Below are 23,421 nucleotides of genomic sequence, written 5' to 3'. Positions count from 1 at the left end.
TCTGGGATCGAGCTCCACACTGGGGTGGAGCCTGCTTGGGATTCTTTCTTTCTCTCTCTTTCTCTCCCTCTCTCTCCCTCTCCCTCTTTTTCTCTCTCTCTCCCTCTCTCTCCCTCAGCCCCTCTCCTCGACTCATGCTTTCTCTTCAAAAAAATAAATAAAAATGTAAACTGGATATTTTAAGAGATTTTTTTAGGGGCACCTGGGTGGCGCAGTTGGTTAAGCGTTTGACTCTTGATCTCGGCTCAGGTCATGACCTCACAGTTCGTGAGTTCAAGACTCGTGTCAGGCTACACATTGTCAGTGCAGAGCCTGCTTGGTATTCTCTCTCTCTCCTCTCTCTCTGCCCCTCCCCGACTCCCTTTCTCTCTCTCTCTCAAAATAAATAAACCTTAAAGAAGAGAATTTTTTTTATATTTGATGAGTGAGACCATAAATCACATAAGAACTAATTTCATTACAGTCTCACCATACATTCATCTTCTCTGGGAAATTGCTAGGATATATACTATACCTACAGTAACCATTATCCCTGAAATAGTATGCCAGAATTACTAACGTTTTATTAGCTAGAAAGCAGTGCTGTGATGTTAATGTAATAATCTGTATTTCCAAACACATCTACCACTTTAGCAAAAACAAAATAGTTTGTATACAGATTTCTGCTTCCATCTAGAATATAGAAAGATAGAAAGAACTCTGATCTCACCCTAACACAGAGAAAAAGCCAAATAACCTACAAACTCCTTCCTCCACCAGAAGACATATAGTCACAAGGACAAAGGGCCTGGCTTGTCTTACCAGAGCATGGGAGGAAGGGCAGCTACCAGACCCTGCTCACAGCATGAAGTAAAGGCAGATCGTGACCAGAATTTGAATCCTGTGATAGAATGGGGGTAACCAGAGCACGGACAAAACCCAGCTCAACTCCTGAACAGACTGACTCAACCCCCACACTAACACCGGAAAAAAGAAATGTACCCATTTTCAGGCATGATTATGCCTGATATTCACAGAACACTTTTGAATTTATAAAGCACTTTGATGTGACGCTCACTTGATGCTTACAACAATCCTGTAGGCAGCATGGACAGGTGTTAGGAAGCCCACTCAGAGAGAGGGTCCCAAAGGTTAACTGTTTGATCTAAGTGACAGGAAAAGGTGACAGACTGGAAAATCAGTCCAGACTCGGCTCAAACACAGACACCTTTAGATATCTGTACTAGATGCCTCTACGCTCATAAGGAAGTAGAAATCTCAGTCTGAATCACATTTCTGTTCCTTGGCATCAGTGTGTTAAGACAGAAATCTTACAATTGTTTTCCTATTTATTTGTCCTTTTCCTCTTAGGAACCAGCATTTCATTAACCCTCGTAATCATCTGAAACACTCACTGAGAATACTAATTCCAAAATAAAACCAACGATCTCACAGCCGAGCTGAAGAATCTCTTTAGGATACCCTGAACTCTCTAGCAACAGACTGCTTACTCATGGACACGGGTGACACTCACTTTTTCTCTGACCTACAGTTTCCCTGCTCCATTGGCACCGAGCGCTGAGAGTTTTAACAGCCAGCATGTTCCACGAAGAAAAGATCAATTTCCCTTTCTTTAAGAGGATTTTTAAATAAGTTAATAGGAGGTATACTCTTTACTGGAGAAATGTTCCCTCCGAACCGGAACAGGTAAGTAAGTATAATGCGGAGCTATTATCAAACAATAAGGTCAGCAAAGAATCTTTTTCTATTTCTAATACTGTCAAGTGGACAATGTCAGTAAACTTTCTATGCGGTTGTTGTGGAAACAGTCTGCATCCTCTATCTTAACTGGCCCCTAAAGATACGCAAATTACAGCATAAAAAGCAAGCACCGCAATCAACAAGATGACATCAGTTTCCAGTCCACGGACAGTCCTTACAAGCAGATCACCTGGCCCCAACTCAAGGTTCATTTTTCCATTCACCAATTATCCTCTCCAGCATCTAATGTCCTTGGGCACTGTACCAAGTAAGCTGTGACACGAATGAATGGTCACACTTTGTCATTTGAAAATCATCCAAAAGCTACGTCTACATAAGAAGAAAACAAAACCCCATACCTTTTCCTAACAGTATTCCAGCTACCAAAGCCTTCTCACAAGCCAAAGCTATATCCTCTTTCCAATCGCTTTTTGCCCAAAAGGAGCTGAAGTGAAAGCTAGGCCACCAGGTTTTCCTGGAGTTCCACTCTTCTTGGACCCAGGCAAGGTGGTTCCTGGAAAAGAAAAATGTCAAAAGAGAAGGTCAGTGATGGAGATGGACCTATACTGGCAGAATATGAACTTAAGAAGAGTCTGTGGAAGGGAGCCTGGGTGGCTCAGTCGGTTAAGTATCTGACTTCAGCTCAGGTCATGATCTCACGGATCGTGGGTTCCAGCCCCGCGTTGGGCTCTGCACTGACAGCATGGCACCTTCTTGGGATTCTCTCTCTTTCTCTCTCTCTGCCCTGCCATGACTTGCACGTGCTCTCTCAAAAATAAATAAACACTTTAAAAAAATGACAAGGGCCACTCCTTCTTTTCTCAAAATGGTATTATGATCAGAGGGATAGTTTTAGATATCCAGCTCACAATGGACTTAACAAACATCTGCTGAATGGATAACTGACAATGATCTTATGAGGCCCTAAAAAGCCCCACAAAAAATTATTGAAAACCAGCTGGGAGAAAAGCAGTTTCCATGTGATCTTACAAGATGATGACACACAGATCACCAAGAGCTTTACAAACAGCCTGGCGGAGAGTGGGGATGACCCCTTTTTGTCATCATTTCCAACTTGAAAACACGCACATTCTTTAGTACTGCAGTGGTAAGGTACAGTACTTATTTGGACACAATAAAAGAAATCTTTTTTTCTTTTAATGTTTGTTTGTGAGACAGAGAGAGAGACAGAGCATGAGTAGGGGAGGGGCAGAGAGAGAGGGAGACACAGAATTCAAAGCAGGCTCCAGGCTCTGAGCTGTCAGCACAGAGCCCGATGTGGGACTCAAACCCATGAACCATGAGATCATGACCTGAGCCAAAGTTGGACACTTAACCGACTGAGCCACCCAGGTGTCCCCATAAAAAAATCTTAATAGAATTTTTGTATGTTTTACCTGTGACCTTATTTCCTTGCTTCTGATGTACCCAGAAGAAACAACTGAAGACACAATTCAAGAAATCAAAAAGCACAAGCAAAGAATGACATTTAAACATTGACAGACATCAGCTACAATACTGGGAAATTTTACTGATGCTGAGCCAGTAATAAATACTGCTTCTTTTACTTACCCCATTAAAGTCTGTCTCAGATATTTTGCCAAATATTTCCAAGCAGTTATATTTTTAGTGCATCCAGCAAAATCTAAGACTCCAAATAATACTTCCAGCCCAAGTTTATGGTGGTCTTTTTTTTCTGCAATGGTCACAACAATTAGAGTTTACACAAGATACTGAAGTGCACAAAGCTAAAAATACATATTCGGTTGATAAAATATTACTGAATTGTAAGCCTTCTAGTTTGGTTAACAGTTTAAAATAATTCATTCTGTTCATACTCTCCTGTGATAAATCTGAAATATTCAATAATTCACTAATTTCGTCTTTGCTAATGAAGTCAGAGTGGTGAGTCTGATTTCTAAATGAGCTATACTTTACTGAGAACATTAAAGCACCTGCCCTATGTAGGCATTTTATATATGTTCTCTTCTAACAGGAGAGGGACTGACACAGTCCCAGTACCTATTGGACTTAAGCTAATTTCCTTCTATGAAGAAGTTATGTTCTGGGGCGCCTGGCTGGCTCAGCTGGTGGACTGTATGACTCTTGATCTCAGGGTTGTGAGGTCAAGCCCCGTGCTGGGCATGGAACCTACTTAAAAAAAAAAAAAAATGTTCTTTTCTATACCGAGCTAAAATGCAACAGAGATTAAATGAGGTGAATTATATTGCAGCCATTTCTCTTGTGCTAAATATTGCCTCATATTCTACAGCAGGGGTCAGAAAACTTTTCCTAATAAAGGGACAGTAAATATTTAAGCTTTGTGAATGATACGGTCTATGTCACAACTACACAGCTCTGCTGTTGTAGTGCAAAAGCAGCCACAGACAACACATAAATGCTCCAAAAGAACCTGATTTATAAAAACAGATTAGGGGTGGATTTGGCCCATGGGCCATAGTTTGCTAGTCTACAGCTTATCTGCACATGGAGATACAAAATAAAAATTATTTACCTGATTTTTTCAGTAATCTATGGAATTCTAACATGAGTTTATGAGATGGTACAATCTGATACAAAATCTGGAAGAAAAAAATAATCTTGTAAATTTTACACGTGATAACATTCCTCAAATTTCAGCTTAGTTTCAAATAAGGTCCTTATTGCCTAATATGCCCTCAGTAAATGAATCAAGGATTTAAAACATGTTTTGTTCTTGTCCAGTTTCAATTTGGGTATAGAAAGGTGTTCTATGTAAAGCTATTTTTAAAAATCCCTATCGGGGGGCGCCTGGGTGGCGCAGTCGGTTAAGCGTCCGACTTCAGCCAGGTCACGATCTCGCGGTCCGTGAGTTCGAGCCCCGCGTCGGGCTCTGGGCTGATGGCTCAGAGCCTGGAGCCTGTTTCCGATTCTGTGTCTCCCTCTCTCTCTGCCCCTCCCCCATTCATGCTCTGTCTCTCTCTGTCCCAAAAATAAATAAATGTTGAAAAAAAAAAATTTTTAAAAAATAAATAAATAAAAATCCCTATCGGGGCGCCTGGGTGGCTCAGGTGGTTAAGCGTCCAACTTCGGCTCAGGTTGTGATTTCGCAGTTCGTGAGTTTGAGCCCTGCATTGGGCTCTACTGACAGCTCAGAGCCTGGAGCCTGTTTCAGATTCTGTGTCTCCCTCTCTGTCTGCCCCTCCCCCACTCACACTCTGTCTCTCTCTCTCTCTCTCTCTCTCTCAAAAATAAATACACGTTAAAAATTTTTTTTTAATAAAAATTTTTAAAAAATAATAAAAATGCATTTAAAATGGTCAATTCTGTATTATATATATTTTACCATTAAAAAAATTTTTAAGCAATGTCCCATACAGTAACAACCCCAAACATCAAACAGGGATAAATTTAACAAAATATATACAATAAAAACTATAAAACATTTCATAGGGAAACAAAAGACCTAAATGAATGGAAAGACATATGATGTTCACAATTTGGCAACCTCCATACCGTTAAAATGTAAATTTTCTCAGAATTGATCTACAGATTGAAAATCCCAGCAAGACAATTTCTAGCACTAGACAAGCTGATTTAAAAACGTATATGGAGGGGCGCCTGGGCGGCTCATTTGGTTGAGCATCCGACTCTTGGTCTCAGCTCAGATCATGATCTCACAGTTTGTGGGACTGAGCCCTGTGTTGGGCTCTGCACTGAGGAGCCTGCTTAGGATTCTCTCTCTCTCTCTTTCTCTCTCTCTCTCTCTCTCTCTGCCCCTCCCCTGCTCATGGTATCCCTCTCTCTCTCTCAAAAAAAAAAAGAAAAAAAGCATTAAAAAAATAAAAATAAAAATAAAAATGTATATGGAAAGGGGAGCCTAGGTGGCTTAGTCAGTTGAGTGTCTGAATCTTGGTTTCAGCTTGTCATGATCCCAGGGTTATGGGATCGAGCCCGTGTTAGGCTCTGTGCTGAGCGTGAAGCCTGCTTGGAATTCTCTCTATCTCTCTATCTCTCTCTCTCTCCCCCCCCTCCGCCCCTTCTCTCTCCAACTCATGCTCTCTCTCTCTAAAGAAATAAAAATAAAATACTTAAAAAAATTAGCTGAAAATCTATCACAGACCTAAACACAAATTTGTACTACTTCTAGAAAAAAGAAAAAAAAAACATAGAAGAGAATCTTCATTATCTTGGGCTTGGCAAAGATTTCTTGGACAAAAAATAGTAACTATAAAAGAAAAAATGCATAAATTGTACTTCAAAATTAGAGATTTCTGCTCTTCAAAAGACATTATTAAGAAAAAAAAGGCAAGCCACAGATTGGAAGAAAATATTCTCAGTCCATGTTGTGAATCCTAGGTCATATGCCTTAGGTAAGAACAGATTATATAAAACTAACAAATCCATGAGAAGACAAATTACTCTCTAAAAAAAGAGACAAAACGTTTGAACAGACACTTCACAAAAGATGATACAGGAGTAGCCAACAGGCATATGAAAAGATACTCAACATCATCAGTCATTAGGAAAATGCAACTTAAAACCACATGAGACACCACTGCATATCCACTAAAATGGCTATTAATTCAAACGACTGACAATACCAAGTGTTAGTGAGGAAGTGAGAAACTGAACCTTCACATACTGACGGCATGAATGTCAATGGTATGGTCACTTCACAAACCGGTGGGGCAAAAGGCAACAAAAGCAAAAAAAAAAAAACAAGTGGGACTACACCAAACTAAAACGCTTCTGCACAGCAAAGGAAACCATCAACAGAATGAAAAGGCAACCCAGTGAAAGGAGAAAATATTTGCAAATCACCTATCTGGTAAGGGTTTAATATCTAAAATATAAAGAGCTAATACAACTCGAAAGCAAAAAACAAAGAAAAAGGTACAAACTTCCAGTTATACAATAAACCTAAGTCCTGGGGATATAATATAGAACATGGTGACTACAGTTAATACAGTATTGTGTATTTGAAGTTTCTGAGAGAATAAATCTTAAAAGTTCCCATCACAAGAAAAGTAAGTTGTAACTGCGTGGTGATAGATGTAATTGTGTGGTGATAGACAGATAGATAGAATTACTGTGGTGATCATTTTACGATACATACAAATACTGAATCGCTAACGATACATACAAATACTGAATCGCTACACTGTATATCTAAAAATAACATACCGTTATACACCAGTTACATCTCAATCGGAGAAAAAAAAAAAACAGTTGGGCAGTTTCTTATGAGGTTGTTTCAAATTTTCCAGCAATTCCACTCATACAGTTACCCAAGAAAAATGACAATATATATGCACACAAAGCCCTGTACGTGAGTGCTCACCTCAGCATTCATAGCAGGCAAAAAGTGAAAATACACCATCAAGAAGTGTATGTGTAGAAATGGAACACTACACAGCAGTAATAAGGAACAAATTACGGACACCCACAATAACACGGATGACTCTCAAAAACATGCGGGGCAAGACAAGCCACACAATAAAGAGCACATATTGCAGGTTTCACATGTATGAAATTCTAGAAGAGGTAAAATTAATGTGTAGTGACAGAAGGCAGATCATTATTTGCCTGGGGCCAGAAAAATGTGGGTAGATAGGCTGCAAAAGGGAAATCAAAGATGTTCTGAGAGGATGGAAATGTCCAGCGTCTTGATCATCATGGTGGTTACGTGGATGTATGTCTCTGTCAAAACGCCTTCAAGTGTACACTTAAAATAAGTGTCTTATTGTGTGTGAAAGGCTCCATAAAGCTGATTTTCAAAAATTATCAAAGCAGAACTTTCCAAGAAGGGTGGCAAAGGGTTTCTGCCCTCAGTCTCACTTGGGCAGGGCGATGGGGGAACGGGCCGTGGCAGGATCCCCTCAGGGCAGCACGTCAGGGCGGGATCCCCTCTGTCCACCTCAGGGCACCATCACACAAACAGAGTGACTTGCTAGGAGTGCCAGAATCTGCAAGTTGGAAGGCACGACCTAAGGATGTTTTGAAGTTTCTTTTTTTTAGTAATCTCTTTACCCAACATGGGACTTGAACTCACCACCCTGAGATCAAGAGTCACATGCTCTTCCAGCTGAGCCAGCCATACGCCCCTAAGGATGTCTTAAAGTAGATCTCCGACCCTGTTCAGGCATTGAAATAAACATTTTATACCTTCAGCACACTTATCAGTTTCTCTCTTGGTGCCTTCTCCCTCTTTAGAAAGTTGTATAAGTAGACGTGAGCATTTGGATTTGACGGGAACTTTTCATCATAGGCATAATTGGTGAGTACCTCTCGGGCTCCATCTTGATCCCCATAGAACTCCAGCATCTATATAAAATAAGTCATAATGTCTTCGCTAAATTCTGTAAGACAGCTGAGTGAAAGATAATGCACAACTTGACTTTGTTGATGGGTACAAAAATTCACTAAAATGACAAACAGTACTTCCTGTACAGGGAACGACAGTAATGGCAGTTTTTGCTGTCACCAGCATACGTTACAACCTCTGTGGAACACACATCACTTACAACAAAGGCCCACATGGGTTCCCATTTCTTCCTGATCACATTTTTGTTACTGAAAAATGCAGCCACTTCAACCTAGGAACTGTTCCTGGAAGAAATGAAGGCCTCAAAGCAGGGCCCACCGACGAGTGAGAAAGACCCCACGAAGCAGCTAACCTCAGTGCCGACATGACTTCAGCCACAGAAGGAGCACATGGGAACTAGGATTCCTTCCCTTTCGTTCCCACCCACACAGGGGAATTCACAGATTCCCTGGCATGTGGTTTCAGAGAGTATCTTTTGTCAGCATAATTATCACGTTAGCATTTATGTAACTTTCAAAAATTCTGAAGATTTATTCCCAGTGCCAAGGCCCCCCCCGCCCGCCGTCCTTTCACAGCAACTCTGAGATGACACAGCACCCTGACGAACTTCCTAAAAGCCATTATTCTTCATCCCACTTTATGACCTAGTTTCAGATTTTTGTCCCCTGGTCTTCTCTAGTCCACGAAATATAAAATATCTTTCTGCTTGGGAACACCTGGGTGGCTCGCTTGGTTAAGTGTCTGACTCTTGATCTCAACTCAGGTCATGATCTCAGGGTGGTGAGTTCAAGCCATACGTTGGCTCCGCACTGAGCATAAAGCCTACTTAAAAAAGCTACAGCCAACTTTTTGCTTTCCTTCTAAATTCAATAATAATACTAACAAATTAACATTTACAAATTATATTGCTATTAATTTTATAAATATTCGACCATGACCCATTATTCTGTGGTGAGGGGAACAAAAACAGTAACATTTACAGGATATTAGTAAAATAAAAATGACTCAGACCAAAAAGACATACCATAGTCCGTCTTTTAAATTTTTAAAAAATTTTTTTTAAATTTTTATTTATTTATTTAAAGACTTTATTTTTTTTAAGTAGTCTCTATACCCAACATGGGGTTTAAACCCACAACCCTGAGATGAAGAGCTGCATGCTTCACTGACTGAGCCAGCCAGGTGCCCCTCTCTCTTTTTAAAAAAAAAAACAAAACAATTTTCTCCATTTAGTTGCCTTCTGACCAAAAAAGGTAAGGCTTATAACAAAATGAAACGAATACAACTTTATGAGAAGCCTACTTGCCTCTACATAACTCTTCACAAAAGGGTCCCAAACTCCAGGAGTTTGAATCAAGGCACCAAGGTTTACCGATGTCTTCCAACTGTGGTTGAGCATAGTCTGGGATGCTGTGTTGTAAGCATAGTCATCTTCATCTGTTCAGAGATAAAAGATTTTTGAAAGTTATTCAGTATCGAGGACACTCCTGATAGTAACAGCAATCAATGAACTATCCACAGGAAAAGTTCAGGCCCTGATGGCTCCGCCAGTAAATCCTAACAAACATTTAAAGAATAATACTACATCTTCACAAACTCTCCCCGCCCACCCCCAACTCCCTCCCTCCCTGCCAACACACACAAAAGGAACAAAAGGAGGTGTGGTCAGGAAGGCATACCTGGGGAGCTTTGAGAATGAACCTAGGTGGTAGCTACCTGGATATTTGTTTTAAATCATTCATTTTATCACACATCTGTGTACACACTTTTTCTGCACGTTATATTTCACAGTCTTAAAGGTTTAAAAGGAAAGTTAGTCTAGGGGCACCTGGGTGGCTGTCAGTCAAGCGACCGACTTCAGCTCAGGTCATGATCTCACCATTTGTGGGTTTCAGCCCCGCTTCGGGCTCTGTGCCGACAGCTCAGAGCCTGGAGCCTGCTTCGGATTCTGTGTCTCCCTCTCTCTCTGCCCCTCCCCCACTCGTGCACGCTCACGCTCTCTCTCTCTCCCCCCTCTCAAAATAAATATTTTTTTAAAAAACTTAAAAGAAAAGTTAGTCTTTCAAAAGTGACAGCTAACCGAAACAAAATACTTTTTATTTTTGGCCAAAATAACAGCCCCTCCCCTTCCCCAAAATGCATAGGTATTCTCCTCCCAGAGGATCAACTAAATATATATCAATACGGACCTGAATATGAAGTGATAAAGGGAAAATAGGTTAAGAAACTACAAAGAATTTTAAAAGGAAAAAAAAAAGCACACCCCTGAGTCAGTAGAAGTAGAGTGTGAATTTACCGTGGAAGGGGGTCTCCAGTCACCAGTGCGTCAAACCCAACCAGGAGAGGCCAAGAGCAACAGAGAAAAATCCCAAACCAATACTGAGCATTCGTTCAGGTGTTATGTTCTCATGAGTTTAGTTACACAGAACCAGTCCTAACCTTTCTTTTTTTTTTTTTTTTTTAATTTTTTTTTTTTTTTCAACGTTTATTTATTTTTGGGACAGAGAGAGACAGAGCATGAACGGGGGAGGGGCAGAGAGAGAGGGAGACACAGAATCGGAAACAGGCTCCAGGCTCTGAGCCATCAGCCCAGAGCCCGACGCGGGGCTCGAACTCACGGACCGCGAGATCGTGACCTGGCTGAAGTCGGACGCTTAACCGACTGCGCCACCCAGGTGCCCCTTGTCCTAACCTTTCTTTATGAAACAAACATCCAAAGTTAAAGATGATCTAAAGAGCTCCACACATTATGTCATCTTTATGTCTTCTTGGTAGCGAACAAGCCGTCAGCTGCAGAAAGGTCCTAAATCATCTACCCGTGGAAGAGACCGTGCAAACGCCATGTTCCTACTGCTTTTATCATCAATGGTTGAGTTCCACCTAACCAGAAAGGTTAGAAAAAGGCAAATACTGGCTTTAAAACTCATCTAATCAATTAATATCAATAAGCCTTTTTTAGTTCTTTAGGTTTTATGTATTTTGAGACAGAGAGACAGAGAGCGTGAGCAGGGCAGAAAGGCAGAGGGAGGGAGACAGAATCTTCAGCAGGCTCCACGCTCAGCACAGAGTCCACGCAGGGCTCAATCCCACAAGCTGGGATCGTGACCTGAGCTGAAATCAAAAGTCGGACACTCAACCAGTCGACTGAGCCACCAGGTGTCCCTCAATAAGCCTTCAAAAAAAAAAAAAAAAGAAAATTATACCAGGCATTATGTCAAGGTTAACCAAAGAAATAAGAGATATGTAACCTCAAAAGACTGATTAGTCTAGAAGAAAGAAGAGATACAACATAAAGCAGACATGAAAAAACTTAGGACAATTAAAAAGCAAGAGGTAAAGAGTCAAATGATATAGGTCAGACATGGAGCTATGAGGTTTATGGTATGAGAATGAGGGGGTCTCAAGAGTCATGGAAGGGCAGATGGCCTTCTAGATGGAGAGGAAGCATGAAGACTGGACAAGATTATCACAATGAAGACTGGACAAGATTATCACAATGAAGACAGCTTTTCACGAGTGTCTTGGGAGAGATCATACTCAGAAAGAGGGAATGGAACTTTGAGATTAGTGAACCTGCATATCCAAGAGACCAAGGGAATATTATATACATATAAGTATTGTAAGGAATCACTGCTTATACATATGAGCCAATATATACGGGGACTGAGATTTGGATGGAGGATGAGGAAATAAAAAGGGTTAATCCTGGAGAAGCTATGGAGGAAAACTACACAAGAGAAGGAAGATGCAGAGAATTAAGCACAAATCCGGGGATAGGAGAGGTAACATCACCACTGGAAGCAAGAGAAAGGGAACTCTGAGAAGTAGGGACATGCAGCCAATTCCTGGTGTGGTCAACCAAGAAAATCATGACCTTTGTACAGAAACAAAACAACTTTACCTTGCCCCATTCTCTAAGCATATTAGAGAAGAATATGAAGAATATGAAGAATATGAGTATGAAGAATAACATCATAAAACAGGGGCACCTGGCTGGCCCAGTCAGAAGGTCGTACAACTCTTGATCTCAGGCTGTAGGTTCAGGCCCCACACTGAATTTAGAGATTACTTAAAAATAAATTTCTTTTTTACAAAAACGAACATTATAAAACAAACTAAACTCCATTCTAAACACACAGGAAAACGGGGCGCCTGGCTGGCTCAGTCAGTAGAGAGAGCACGCAGCTCTAGATCTTGGGGTTGTGGGTTCAAGCCCCATGCCGGGTATAGAAACTGCTTACATAAATAAACTTTAAAAAAAATAAATAAGTAAAAATAAATTTAAAAAACAAATAAATACACAGGAAGAAATGTTTATTATATGCAATAATGTCTACTAAAAAAAATTTGTAACCTTTCTTGAAAATACTTAAAAAAACAATAAACTGGGGCACTCGGGTGGCTCAATCAGTTGAGTGTCCAACTTCGGCTTAGGTCTGATCTCGTGGTTTGTGAGTTCAAGCCCTGCATCAAGGTCTGTGCTGACAGCTTGCTCAGAGCCTGGACCCTACTTCAGATTCTGTGTCTCCTTCTCTCTCTGCCCCTCCCCAGCTCACGCTCTCTGTCTCTCAAAAATAAATGTAAAAAAAAAAAAAAAAAAAAAAAAAAAAAAATTAAAAAAACAATAAATCTAACATGGTCATGGACTTAATTTATGCATCATCTAATTTATGTCTGAAAAGTATGATATATCAGAAATATTACAAAGGATGATCAAGAATTTTACATCAATAGATATGTCTGTTCTCTGCAGTTATCTGGAAAGAGCCAGGCTTCAAAGTAGGAGAATGAGGTTATTCCTTAATATCCTGTTTGTCTAGGGGCACCCAGATGGCTCAGTCGGTTAAGCATCTGACTCTTGATCTTGGCTCAGGTCATGATTTCATGGTTCGTGAGTTCAACTGCCACATCGGGCTCTGCACTGGTGTCGCAGAACCTGCTGGGGATTCTGTCTCTGCTTCTCTCTGCCCCTCCCCCACTTGCGTGCTCACTCACGCGCACTCTCTCACTCACGCGCACTGTCTCTCTTTCAAAATAAATAAACTTAAAGGAAAAAAAAGATCCTGTCTGTCCCTCTGATTCGGTCTCATAGCCATAAAAAGTACACTCATCTTCGCTCACCAAGATTAGACAATTCCATCTTCTTTTTAGACCAAGTATAATACTGCAAAAGCCCTTTATAGGCCTGAATAAGGTTGATTAACACTTCCTGGGAAGATGACTTTTCCCCGTATCTCCACGTCTCTGCACGACTGAGATTTCTGTTTGCATCCTCAAGCATTCCATGATGCAGAAGGTATAATGCATGTTGTAAGGAGATCTGCAACAATAAAAAGAAAAAGCCCGCTGACAAACAGGTCATTAGATATCCGTTCATCCAAAACTTCAGTAAATATATATGCTGGGGCTAAATCCTTGGTAGTACATAGGTGATGTAACAATATTGTCTCTATCATCAAAAATGTCAATTTAGCAAAGAGGAAAGATACATGAAACAATTAACATTATGCAAATGGGAGCTAAATTATGTAAACTCACAAAAAGAAAGCAGTGTCATTTAGTGAAACAAACAGACGCTTTCAAGACAGATAGTCCTGGCTCAGATGCTACTTAAAGCTACGTAAACCTGAGTATGTTACTTGGCCTGAGTCTTACCTGTTATATGGAACAATTATTATTAACCCTTCAGAAGGATGTTATAAAGATTAAATGAGATAATACCTGCATCCCACCTACTGCCTAGTTTGGTCCACAGCAGGTGATCAATACATTATTTTATAGATGTCATAGAAGCTCAGAGAAAACATCTTAAAAAGGACTACTGAAGAATGTCATTGGTTCAAATGGAAAAGTGAATGCGTACTATAGAAGCAAGAAGAACAACTACACAAAGAATGAGCATCACAAGTAGGGAGGATATTTTTTTTTTTTTTTTTCCAACGTTTTTTATTTATTTTTGGGACAGAGAGAGACAGAGCATGAACGGGGGAGGGGCAGAGAGAGAGGGAGACACAGAATCAGAAACAGGCTCCAGGCTCCGAGCCATCAGCCCAGAGCCTGACGCGGGGCTCGAACTCACGGACCGCGAGATCGTGACCTGGCTGAAGTCGGACGCTTAACCGACTGCGCCACCCAGGCGCCCCAGTAGGGAGGATATTAAAGAAGGGAATAACGGGAAGTACAGTTAGTCATGTGAGTAGAGTCAGAGTTCAAGGCCTTCGTCACAAACTACTTCAGTAATTTCTTAACTGGTCTCTCTGATCTTGTCCCTCTAAAATCTGCCTTCCATGGGGCTGCCAAAGAAACCCCATCTTGATACTCATTTGTGTGAAACCTTCAATGGCTCCCACTGCCTACAGAGGAAAAACTAAGCTCCCTGGGGATGGCACAGAGGACCCAACCGACTTCCCCTGGCTTCTACCCAAGTGACTTTTAGAGTAACTGAAGCACTGGACGCAGGGCTATCAAATTCTCATCAATCCCTGCCTTGCCCGCCCAGCTTTTCCTCTGATCTGCCCAGTGAACACCCACTTGTTTTTTCAGCCTCAGCTGAAGCATCGATTCTTTCCGTGACTCCCCTACGCATTTAATCCCAGCCCCCTCTGATTCCAGAGCTGACCATTCCCTCCTTCGTCTTCTCACTGTATCTTGTGTTTCTACTCTGGAACCCATAATTGATTCCACATACACGCCCGTCTCCCTCTACTGCAAGGACTATGTCTAGCACATTATCTGGAAAATAGCAGAAAGTGTTTTACAAGAGATGTTTTACTGCCTATCTTAATTATCACCCTCGGACTCCGGAGTGTGAAATACGGTTCCTTTCAGGTTTCTTTACTTCAACTGAATAGATTCTATGGGCTTCAAAGAACCCAACCAATAATTTAGTTAAAATTCGACCCTCCCTCCCCAATCAAATGGCTAACCAGTGTCTTTCTGAAAGAAGAGAGGGGAGCACACACCAAGACAGGCCATTTCTTTTTCCAACCGTTCAGCTGGAAAGTTCTTCCTCAAGCAGAACCATAAGCTGCTTCTGTTTAAATTCCACCCGTAGCATACCTGGGCTACCAGAGAATAAGATCGCAAGAGAGCACCTGGCACGTAAGGAGAAACTCCGGAAATTTTTTCTAATTAAGAAAAGAATCCTAAACTGGGAGAAATCTTTCTTCAAAATAAGAAAGCAGTGAGAATGTAAAATGGTGCAAAGTTAAATGTAGACTTGTATCTTTGTATATTTTATATTTGCTTACATACAGATTTACATACATTTTATATGTATAAAACGTGACCCAGCAATTCTACTCCTAGGTATATACCGAAAGGAATTCAAAACAGGAACTCAAAGAGATACTTGTACACCAATGTTCACCACCAACAACGGATGAATGTGTGAACAAAATGTGATAGGTACATACGATAGAATGCTAATGAGCCATAAAAAGCCATAAAAAGTTCTAATGCTCGCCACAACATAAATAAGTCTTGAAAACACGATGTTAAGTGAAATAAGCTAGACCCAAAAGAACCAATACTGTTTGATTCCACTTATGTAAAATACCTAGAATAGATCAGGGTGTCTGGTGGCTCAGTCAGTTAAGCAGTCGGTTCTCAGTTTCAGCTCAGGTCACAATCAAGTGGGATCAAATCCCCCATAGGGCTCTGCCACTGACAGTACAGAGCCTGCTCGGGACTCTCTCTGTCCCTCCCCCAGTGGTGCACGGGCGTGCACTCTCTCAAAATAAAGAAATAAACATTGAAAAAATCTAGAATGTGTAAATCCATAGAACAGCAAACATATTAGAGGTTACCAGGGGCTGGGAAGAGAGAATGGGGAGTAATTCCTTAGCGGGCATAGAGTTCATGTTCGGGATGATGAAAAATGTAAACCACTGGCGATGGCTGTGCAACCCTGTGAATGTCATTAATGCCGTTGAATCGTACACTTAAAATGGTTAAAATAACATATTTTATGGTCTATATATTTTACCACCATAAAAAAATTGGAAAATAGAAAAAGTAAAAACAAAACAAAAAAAGAACCACAGAGTAAATATTTTAGGCTTTGCAGGCCATATGGTCTGTCACAACTACTCAACGCTGTCATTTGTCACACTAAAAGCAGCTGTGGCAAGGGGCGCCTGGGTGGCGCAGTCGGTTAAGCGTCCGACTTCAGCCAGGTCGCGATCTCGCGGTCCGTGAGTTCGAGCCCCGCGTCGGGCTCTGGGCTGATGGCTCAGAGCCTGGAGCCTGTTTCCGATTCTGTGTCTCCCTCTCTCTCTGCCCCTCCCCCGTTCATGCTCTCTCTCTGTCCCAAAAATAAATAAACGTTGAAAAAAAAAAAATTAAAAAAAAAAAAATAAAAGCAGCTGTGGCAATGAAATGAATGGGTATGGCTGTGTTTCAAGAACTTTAGAGATACTGAAAAAAATTAAAAAGCAAAGCATTTTAAAATTTTATTGAAAAAGTACTCTTTTAGTTAAATGTATACCACAGACAGGGAAGTGTCTACCATTTTGGAAACATCACAATGTTTCTGGATGAGACTCAATGTTTTTGGATGAGGCTTTAATAAAAGAAATCTAGAAAGGGAGCTCTGCCTACACATTAGGACCATTAAAACATTTTTATGAATGGATCGGAGAGTTAATATGCTAAAATGTCCATACTACCCACAGCCATCTGTATTTTTTTCCCCTGCACATTCTATAATTTATTTATTTTTTATAATTTACATCCAAGTTAGCACATGGTGCAACAATGATTTCAGGAGTAGATTCCTTAAGCCCCTCACCCATTTAGCCCATCCCCCCTCCCACAACCCATCCAGCAACCCTCTGTTTGTTCTCTACATTTAAGAGTCAGAGCCATCTATAAATTCAATGTAATCCTATCAAAATTCCAGGGTCATTTTTCACAAAAGTAGAAAAAACAATCTTAAAATCTGTATGGAGTCACAAAACACCCCAAATAGCCAAAGCAATCCTGAGAATGAACAATGCTGGGGCATCACACTTCCTGACTCAACTACATTATAAAGCTACAGTCATTAAAGCACGCGGTGCCTGCATAAAACAGGCACATAGACCAATGAACACAATCAATAGCCCAGAAATAAAGCCACACATATATAATCAACCAGTTTTTGACAAGGAAGCCAAGAATACTCAATAAATAGAGAAAAGACAGTCTCTTCAATAAATGTTACTGGCAAAATTAGATACTCTCAAAATAATGAAATTCATCCTCTATTTTCTACTACTTACCAAAACTAACTCAAAATGAATTAAAGACTTAACTACTCAGACACAAAACAATAAAACTCCAAGAAGAAAACATAAGAAAAAAAGGTCCTTGACACTGGTCTTGGCAATGATTTTTGTCACCAAAAGCACAAGCAACAAAAGCAAAAATGAACAAGTAGGACTATATTCACCTAAACTGCTTCTGGACAGCAAGAGCAACCATCAACAAAATGAAAATGCTATGGAATGGGAGAAAACGTCTACAAGTCATGTATCTGACGAGGTTAATATCCAAAATAAATGAGGAACTCAGACAGTTCCATAGCAAAAACCCCAGCGGTGCCTGGCTTGCGTCTCTTGATCTCGGGGTCGAGTTTGAGCCCCACGTTGGGTGTAGAGATAACTTAAATAAATAGAACTTAAAAAATAAAAGAACATCTTTTTTAAAAAATCCAATAAAAAGAATGAGTAGAGTGGGAATGCAAACTGGTGCAGCCACTCTGGAAAACAGTATGGAGGTTCTTCAAAAAATTAAAACTAGAACTACCCTAAGACCCAGCAATTACACTACTAGGTATTTATCCAAGGGATACAGGTGTGCTGTTTTGAAGGGACGCATGCACCCCCATGTTTATAGCAGCACTATCAACAATAGCCAAAGTATGGAAAGAGCCCAAATGTCCATCGATGGATGAATGGATAAAAAAGATGTGGTATATACCTAAATGGAGTATTACTTGGCAATCAAAAAGAATGAAATCTTGCCATCTGCAACTACGTGGATGGAACTGGAGGGTATTACGCTAAGTGAAATTAGTCAGAGAAAGACAAAAATCATATGACTTCACTCATATGTGGACTTTAAGAGACAAAACAGATGAATGTAAGGGAAGGGGACAAAAATAATATAAAAAGAGGGAGGGGGACAAAACAGAAGAGACTCCTAAATATGGAGAACAAACTGAGGGTTACGGGAGGGGTTGTGGGAGGGGGGATGGGCTAAATGGGTAAGGGGCACTAAGGCAGCTACTCCTGAAATCATTGTTGCACTATATGCTAACTAATTTGGATATAAATTAAAAAAAAAAAAAAAAGAATGAGCAGAGAACTTGAACGGACATTTCTCCAAAGACATATTATTGGCCAACAAGCACATAAAAAGGTGTTCACCATCACTAGCCATTAGGGAAATGCAAATCGAAACCAGAATGAGATTATCATCTCACATCTATCAGAATGGCTATTATCAAAACAGGAGATAACAAATGCCAGCTAAGATGTGGAGAAAATGGAACCCTCACACACAGTTGGTGAGAATATAAATTAATACAGCCACTACAGAAAACAGTGTGCAGGCTTTTCAGAACACTAAAAGTAGAACTACATATCATTCAGCAATCCTACTTCTGGGTACATATCCAAAGGAAATGAAATCACTATCTTAAAGAGATATCTGTACTTCCATATTCATTGCAACATTATTCACAATAGCCAAGACATGAAAACAACCCAAGTGCCCATCTAATGGATGAACGCATAAAGAAAATGTCGTATGTATCTACACACACTTATACACAATGGAATATTACTTGATAATAAAAAAGGAAATCCTGTCATTTTGGCTAATGTGGATGGACCCTGAGGGCATTACGCTAAGTGAAGTCAGTCAGAGAAAGACAAATATTGTATGATCTCACCATCTACATGTGGAATCTAAAAACACTGCACTCACAGAAACAGGGAGTAGAATGGTGGTCGAGGGGGTGGAGGAAATGAAAGATGTAGGTCAAAGGGTACAAACTTGGCGTTGTAAGATGAGTAAGTTCCAGGGACCTAATGTAGAGTATGGTAACTATAATTAATCACACTGGATTGTATACTTGAAAGTTGCTATGGGAGTAGCACTTTAATGGTCTCACCACAGCAACAACAACAAGGTGGCAGTGTGAGGGGAAGGATGCGTTAACTAACCTTACGCGGTAAACATTTCCCAATATACACGTGTACCGAATTATCACACCGTATGCCTTAGACTCACCCAATGTTATAGGTCGATTATACCTCAATAAAGCTGGGGGGGAAAAAGCCACTTTCACATATTCAAGTTCCCAATTTGTTTTAGCTGCTTCCTTTTTCTAAGAGCATGAATTCCTAGAGAACCCAAATGAATTAAGCAAAGAGGTTAGAATTTGGTCCAACGTCACAATAAGGCATAAGTGCCATCTCTTAAGGACTGGTCCTGGCAGCCGGAGATAAACAAAGACAAGGTATTTTGCCTCAGAGAACAAGGCAGGCAGCAGGAAATGGAGGAATAAATGGTTTTCACAATACTACTTCCTTTCAGGCTCTTGTATTTATCCTCTTACCCTTTTTCCATGCCTTTTACATCATTACCTACCTCATCGCTGAGAAGATTTTTTTAAGAATGAGCACTGTCAATGTCAATTCACAAAGCCTGCATTCTCTCACCTTTAAGTAATTCATGACACCCATGTTTTTCATCCTGTCAGCAAAGGTATTGAAAGTCTCCATGTTGCTTTTGGGATGATAAAATAGAATTTCACTTCCGAGCTTCCAAATAATCTGTCAAAACAGAAATTACTAATAAAAATGTAAAATCCTTCCCTTAACCAATTTCTGCCTAAGGACCCTATCTTTTTTTCTGCTTACAACCCATAATTCGTTTTCCTAGATACTACTATCAACATTTTACTATACTTCATTTCACCCAGTAAACTAATTATATCTCATGCAATAAAATTTTTCCATCCATTAAATAAAAATACCAGATGGCTGTAATAGTGCCATTTTAAAGTTAGTAGTCTAAAGAAGGTACGCAGCTCAGATGCATATTGAAAACAGAATTTCTAACTGGCATAGGGGCAAGAATGTTAAAGTCAGAATACTTAGTTTCTGTTAACCCTGGCCTTTTCACCATTCTTGGTCTCATCTGCAATATGAGGGCAATGAACTAGATGTTTCCTGAGATCTATAAAGCTCTACAACTACTGACTACATTTAATCTATATTTAGAACTCCAACTTAAAATTTTTCATCAGCTACAGTCAAATTTTAATGAAGTATTATTTTCTCCCCAGAGCACCAAAACTTTGGTAACAGAACCTGGAGCGCTTCTTGGAGTAAATCTCTCTTTCTCTTACCCAATGAAAATATTTCATTACTGATTAAAAAAAAATTTTTTTTAATGTTTGTTTTTGAGAGAGAGAGAGAGAGAGAGAGAAAGTGTATGGAGGAAGTAGGGGCAGAGAGAGACAGAGACACAGAATCCAAAGCAGGCTCCAGGCTCTGAGCTGTCAGCACAGAGCCCGATGCGGGGCTTGAACTCACCAACCATGAGATCATGACCTGAGCCGAAGCCAGATAGTTAACCAACTGAGCCACCCAGGCACCCCTCTTTCATTACTGATCTTAAAATAAATTTAAGAGAATTTTAAATCAGTTCTGTGAATATACATATTGGTTGTTTGGTATAATCCTAATACTCACTTTTCCAACTCAGAAAGAGAAATCAAGATTTCCTTTGTAGAAAAACCAAATTGTAGTATTTTGGAGCTTATAGAAAATTTGTAGACTGTAACAGTTGTTCTTAGACCCAGTTGTATATAAGAATTACCTGGGACACCTTTTAAAAATAAATATTCGGGGCGCCTGGGTGGCGCAGTCGGTTAAGCGTCCGACTTCAGCCAGGTCACGATCTCGCGGTCCGTGAGTTCGAGCCCTGCGTCAGGCTCTGGGCTGATGGCTCGGAGCCTGGAGCCTGTTTCCGATGCTGTGTCTCCCTCTCTCTCTGCCCCTCCCCCGTTCATGCTCTGTTTCTCTCTGTCCCAAAAATAAATAAAAAACGTTGAAAAAAAAAAATTAAAAAAAAAAAAAAATAAAATAAATAAATATTCTAGGGATTCAGAGTCTGATCAGTACAGGGTAGAGCACAGGAATCTGTATTTTCAACAAAAGCCCTAGATAATTCAAAAAGCAGCAGACAAGTGTCTGGAAACCACTGATTCAAATCCTTCATTTTATAATACAAATTCTGGACAAAAAGAACCTATAACTTGTCCAATGTTTTATAGATGAACATAGCTTTGTCCATAAACTAAATTTTCAACCAATAGGTTTTTTTCTCTCAGATTTTTTTTGGGCTTTATTAAATACCTACCCGATGCGATGGTTACTATATTAGCAAGAGCTATTTGAGAGCTTCATGTGAAGTTATTTATGGATAAACTATATTTTACTGAACAAATTTAAAAGTATATGCCAGGCCCTGTTCTAGATCCCTCTGCTCAGGAAATTTACATTCGATTGTAGAGAGACAGACAATAACCCAGAAACAGAATTAAATCGGCAAGTATGGTGGGAGAAGAATGGAGCACACTAAGGGGGTCAGGAGTGACAGCTGGAAAGTGGAGGGGGCGGTATGGAGGTGCATTTTAAACAGTCACGGTAGGACTCACTGAAAATGAGACTTGACAGATGGCTATAGTGATATCTGAAGAAGGACCTTTTCAAGTAAAAGGAATAGGTACAGCAAAGGCAATCAGGCAAAAGTGCACATGGTCTGTTCAAGCAAGAACCAGGAGATTAGGGACGCTGGAAGAAGAAAAAAAAACAGTATTTGAGTAATAGGAAATGAGATCAGAAAGGTCTAGGGGGAAAGGGAATGAGCAGATCATACAGAACTTGCAGGCAATCATTAGGACTTTGGCTTTTACTGAGTGAAATGGGAAGCCATTACAGAGTTTAGCAGAGAAGTGACATGATCGATCCTGTGTTTTAAAAGGATCATGCTGCAGGGACGCCTGGGTGCCTCAGTCGGTTAAGTGTCTGACTTTAGCTCAGGTCATGATCTTGCAGTTCGTGGATTCGAGCCCCGCGTCGGGCTCTGTGCTGACAGCTCAGAGCCTGGAGCCTGCTTCAGATTCTGTGTCTCTGTCACTCTCTGCTCCTCTCCCTCCCACTCACTCACTCACTCACTCTCTCTCTCTCTCAGAAATAAACATTAAAAAAAAAAAAATTAAAAAGATCATGCTGCATCATTAAGTCACTAGGGAAATACAAATCAAAACCACAACAGGCTACCACCTCACAACCACTAAGGCAGCTACAATCAGAAAGACAGACAATAACAAAACCTGGCAAGGATGCAGAGAAATTGGAACCTCATAGATTACTGGTGGTGACGTAAAATGGTGCAGGTACTTTGGAAAACAGTCTGGTAGTTCCTCAAGAGGCCAAACACAGTTACTGTATGACCCAGCACTCTGTTCCTTGGTACATACCCAAGAGAGATTTCCACAAACATCCCTAACAAAAACGTGAATGTTCATAGCAGCGTTACTCATAATAACTAAAAAGTGCAAATAACGCCCATGTCTAACAACAGACGAAGGCACACACAGAACAGGATGGAATGTCACCTTCTAATACAAAGGAAAGAAGTACTAATAAAAACTGCAACTAGGAGCGCCTGGGTGGCGCAGTCGGTTAAGCGTCCGACTTCAGCCAGGTCACGATCTTGCGGTCCGTGAGTTCGAGCCCCGCGTCAGGCTCTGGGCTGATGGCTCGGAGCCTGGAGCCTGTTTCCGATTCTGTGTCTCCCTCTCTCTCTGCCCCTCCCCCGTTCATGCTCTGTCTCTCTCTGTCCCAAAAATAAATAAACGTTGAAAAAAAAAAAAAAATTAAAAAAAAAAAACTGCAACAAGAATAAATGTGAAAACACATCCAGTGAAAGAAGTCATGCACAAAGACCTTGTATCATAAAACCCACTTCTCTGAAATGTCCGGAAACGGAAAGTAAATGAGTGGTTGCCAGGGGCTGGGGAGTGGGGGAAGGAGGGACGGGGCAGAGAGTGACTGCGAGTGTATTCTTTTGGGGGGGGGGTGGGGAGGAAAACGTTCAAAATTTAGATTGTGGTAATGGCTGCATATCTCTGCAAATATATGAAAAAACATTGAATTGTACCATTTAAATGTGGGAACTGTATGGTGGTTTATTTATAAGACTATTTTTTAAAAAGGATAACCCTGGTCGCTCGCTATGCTGGAAAGAGACAAGGGGGTGCCGGAGGGCAAGCAGTCATCTACGGGAGACGACAGTGGTGTGGGTTGACG

General features: G+C 40.5%; 1 protein-coding gene across 7 annotated transcripts in view; it reads right to left on the bottom strand.

Annotated features, from left to right (window-relative positions):
- TAF1A (TATA-box binding protein associated factor, RNA polymerase I subunit A) overlaps window positions 1-23,421 on the bottom strand; it is a 39,815-nt gene that overhangs the window by 8,428 nt on the left and 7,966 nt on the right. For 4 of the 7 annotated variants that reach the window (XM_086694237.1, XM_086694238.1, XM_086694236.1 and 1 more), the window contains exons 4-10: window positions 19,759-19,872; window positions 13,169-13,367; window positions 9,354-9,484; window positions 7,888-8,046; window positions 4,256-4,322; window positions 3,313-3,436; window positions 2,100-2,254 (exon numbers count right to left, since the gene is read on the bottom strand). In XM_086694237.1, coding sequence (XP_086550363.1) covers window positions 2,100-2,254; window positions 3,313-3,436; window positions 4,256-4,322; window positions 7,888-8,046; window positions 9,354-9,484; window positions 13,169-13,367; window positions 19,759-19,872 — 949 coding nt within the window. Of the gene's footprint in view, window positions 1-2,099; window positions 2,255-3,312; window positions 3,437-4,255; window positions 4,323-7,887; window positions 8,047-9,353; window positions 9,485-13,168; window positions 13,368-19,758; window positions 19,891-23,421 lie in introns of all 7 variants that reach the window. The other 3 variants (XM_086694242.1, XM_086694240.1, XM_086694239.1) reach the window with 3 other exon arrangements.

The sequence above is a fragment of the Puma concolor genome, chromosome E4 (genome assembly GCF_028749965.1).
Source record: "Puma concolor isolate L17-30 chromosome E4, mPumCon1.1.hap2, whole genome shotgun sequence".
NCBI lineage: Eukaryota > Metazoa > Chordata > Mammalia > Carnivora > Felidae > Puma > Puma concolor.
Note: the sequence above shows the minus strand (reverse complement) of the source record. Positions and strands in the feature narration are given on the sequence as shown.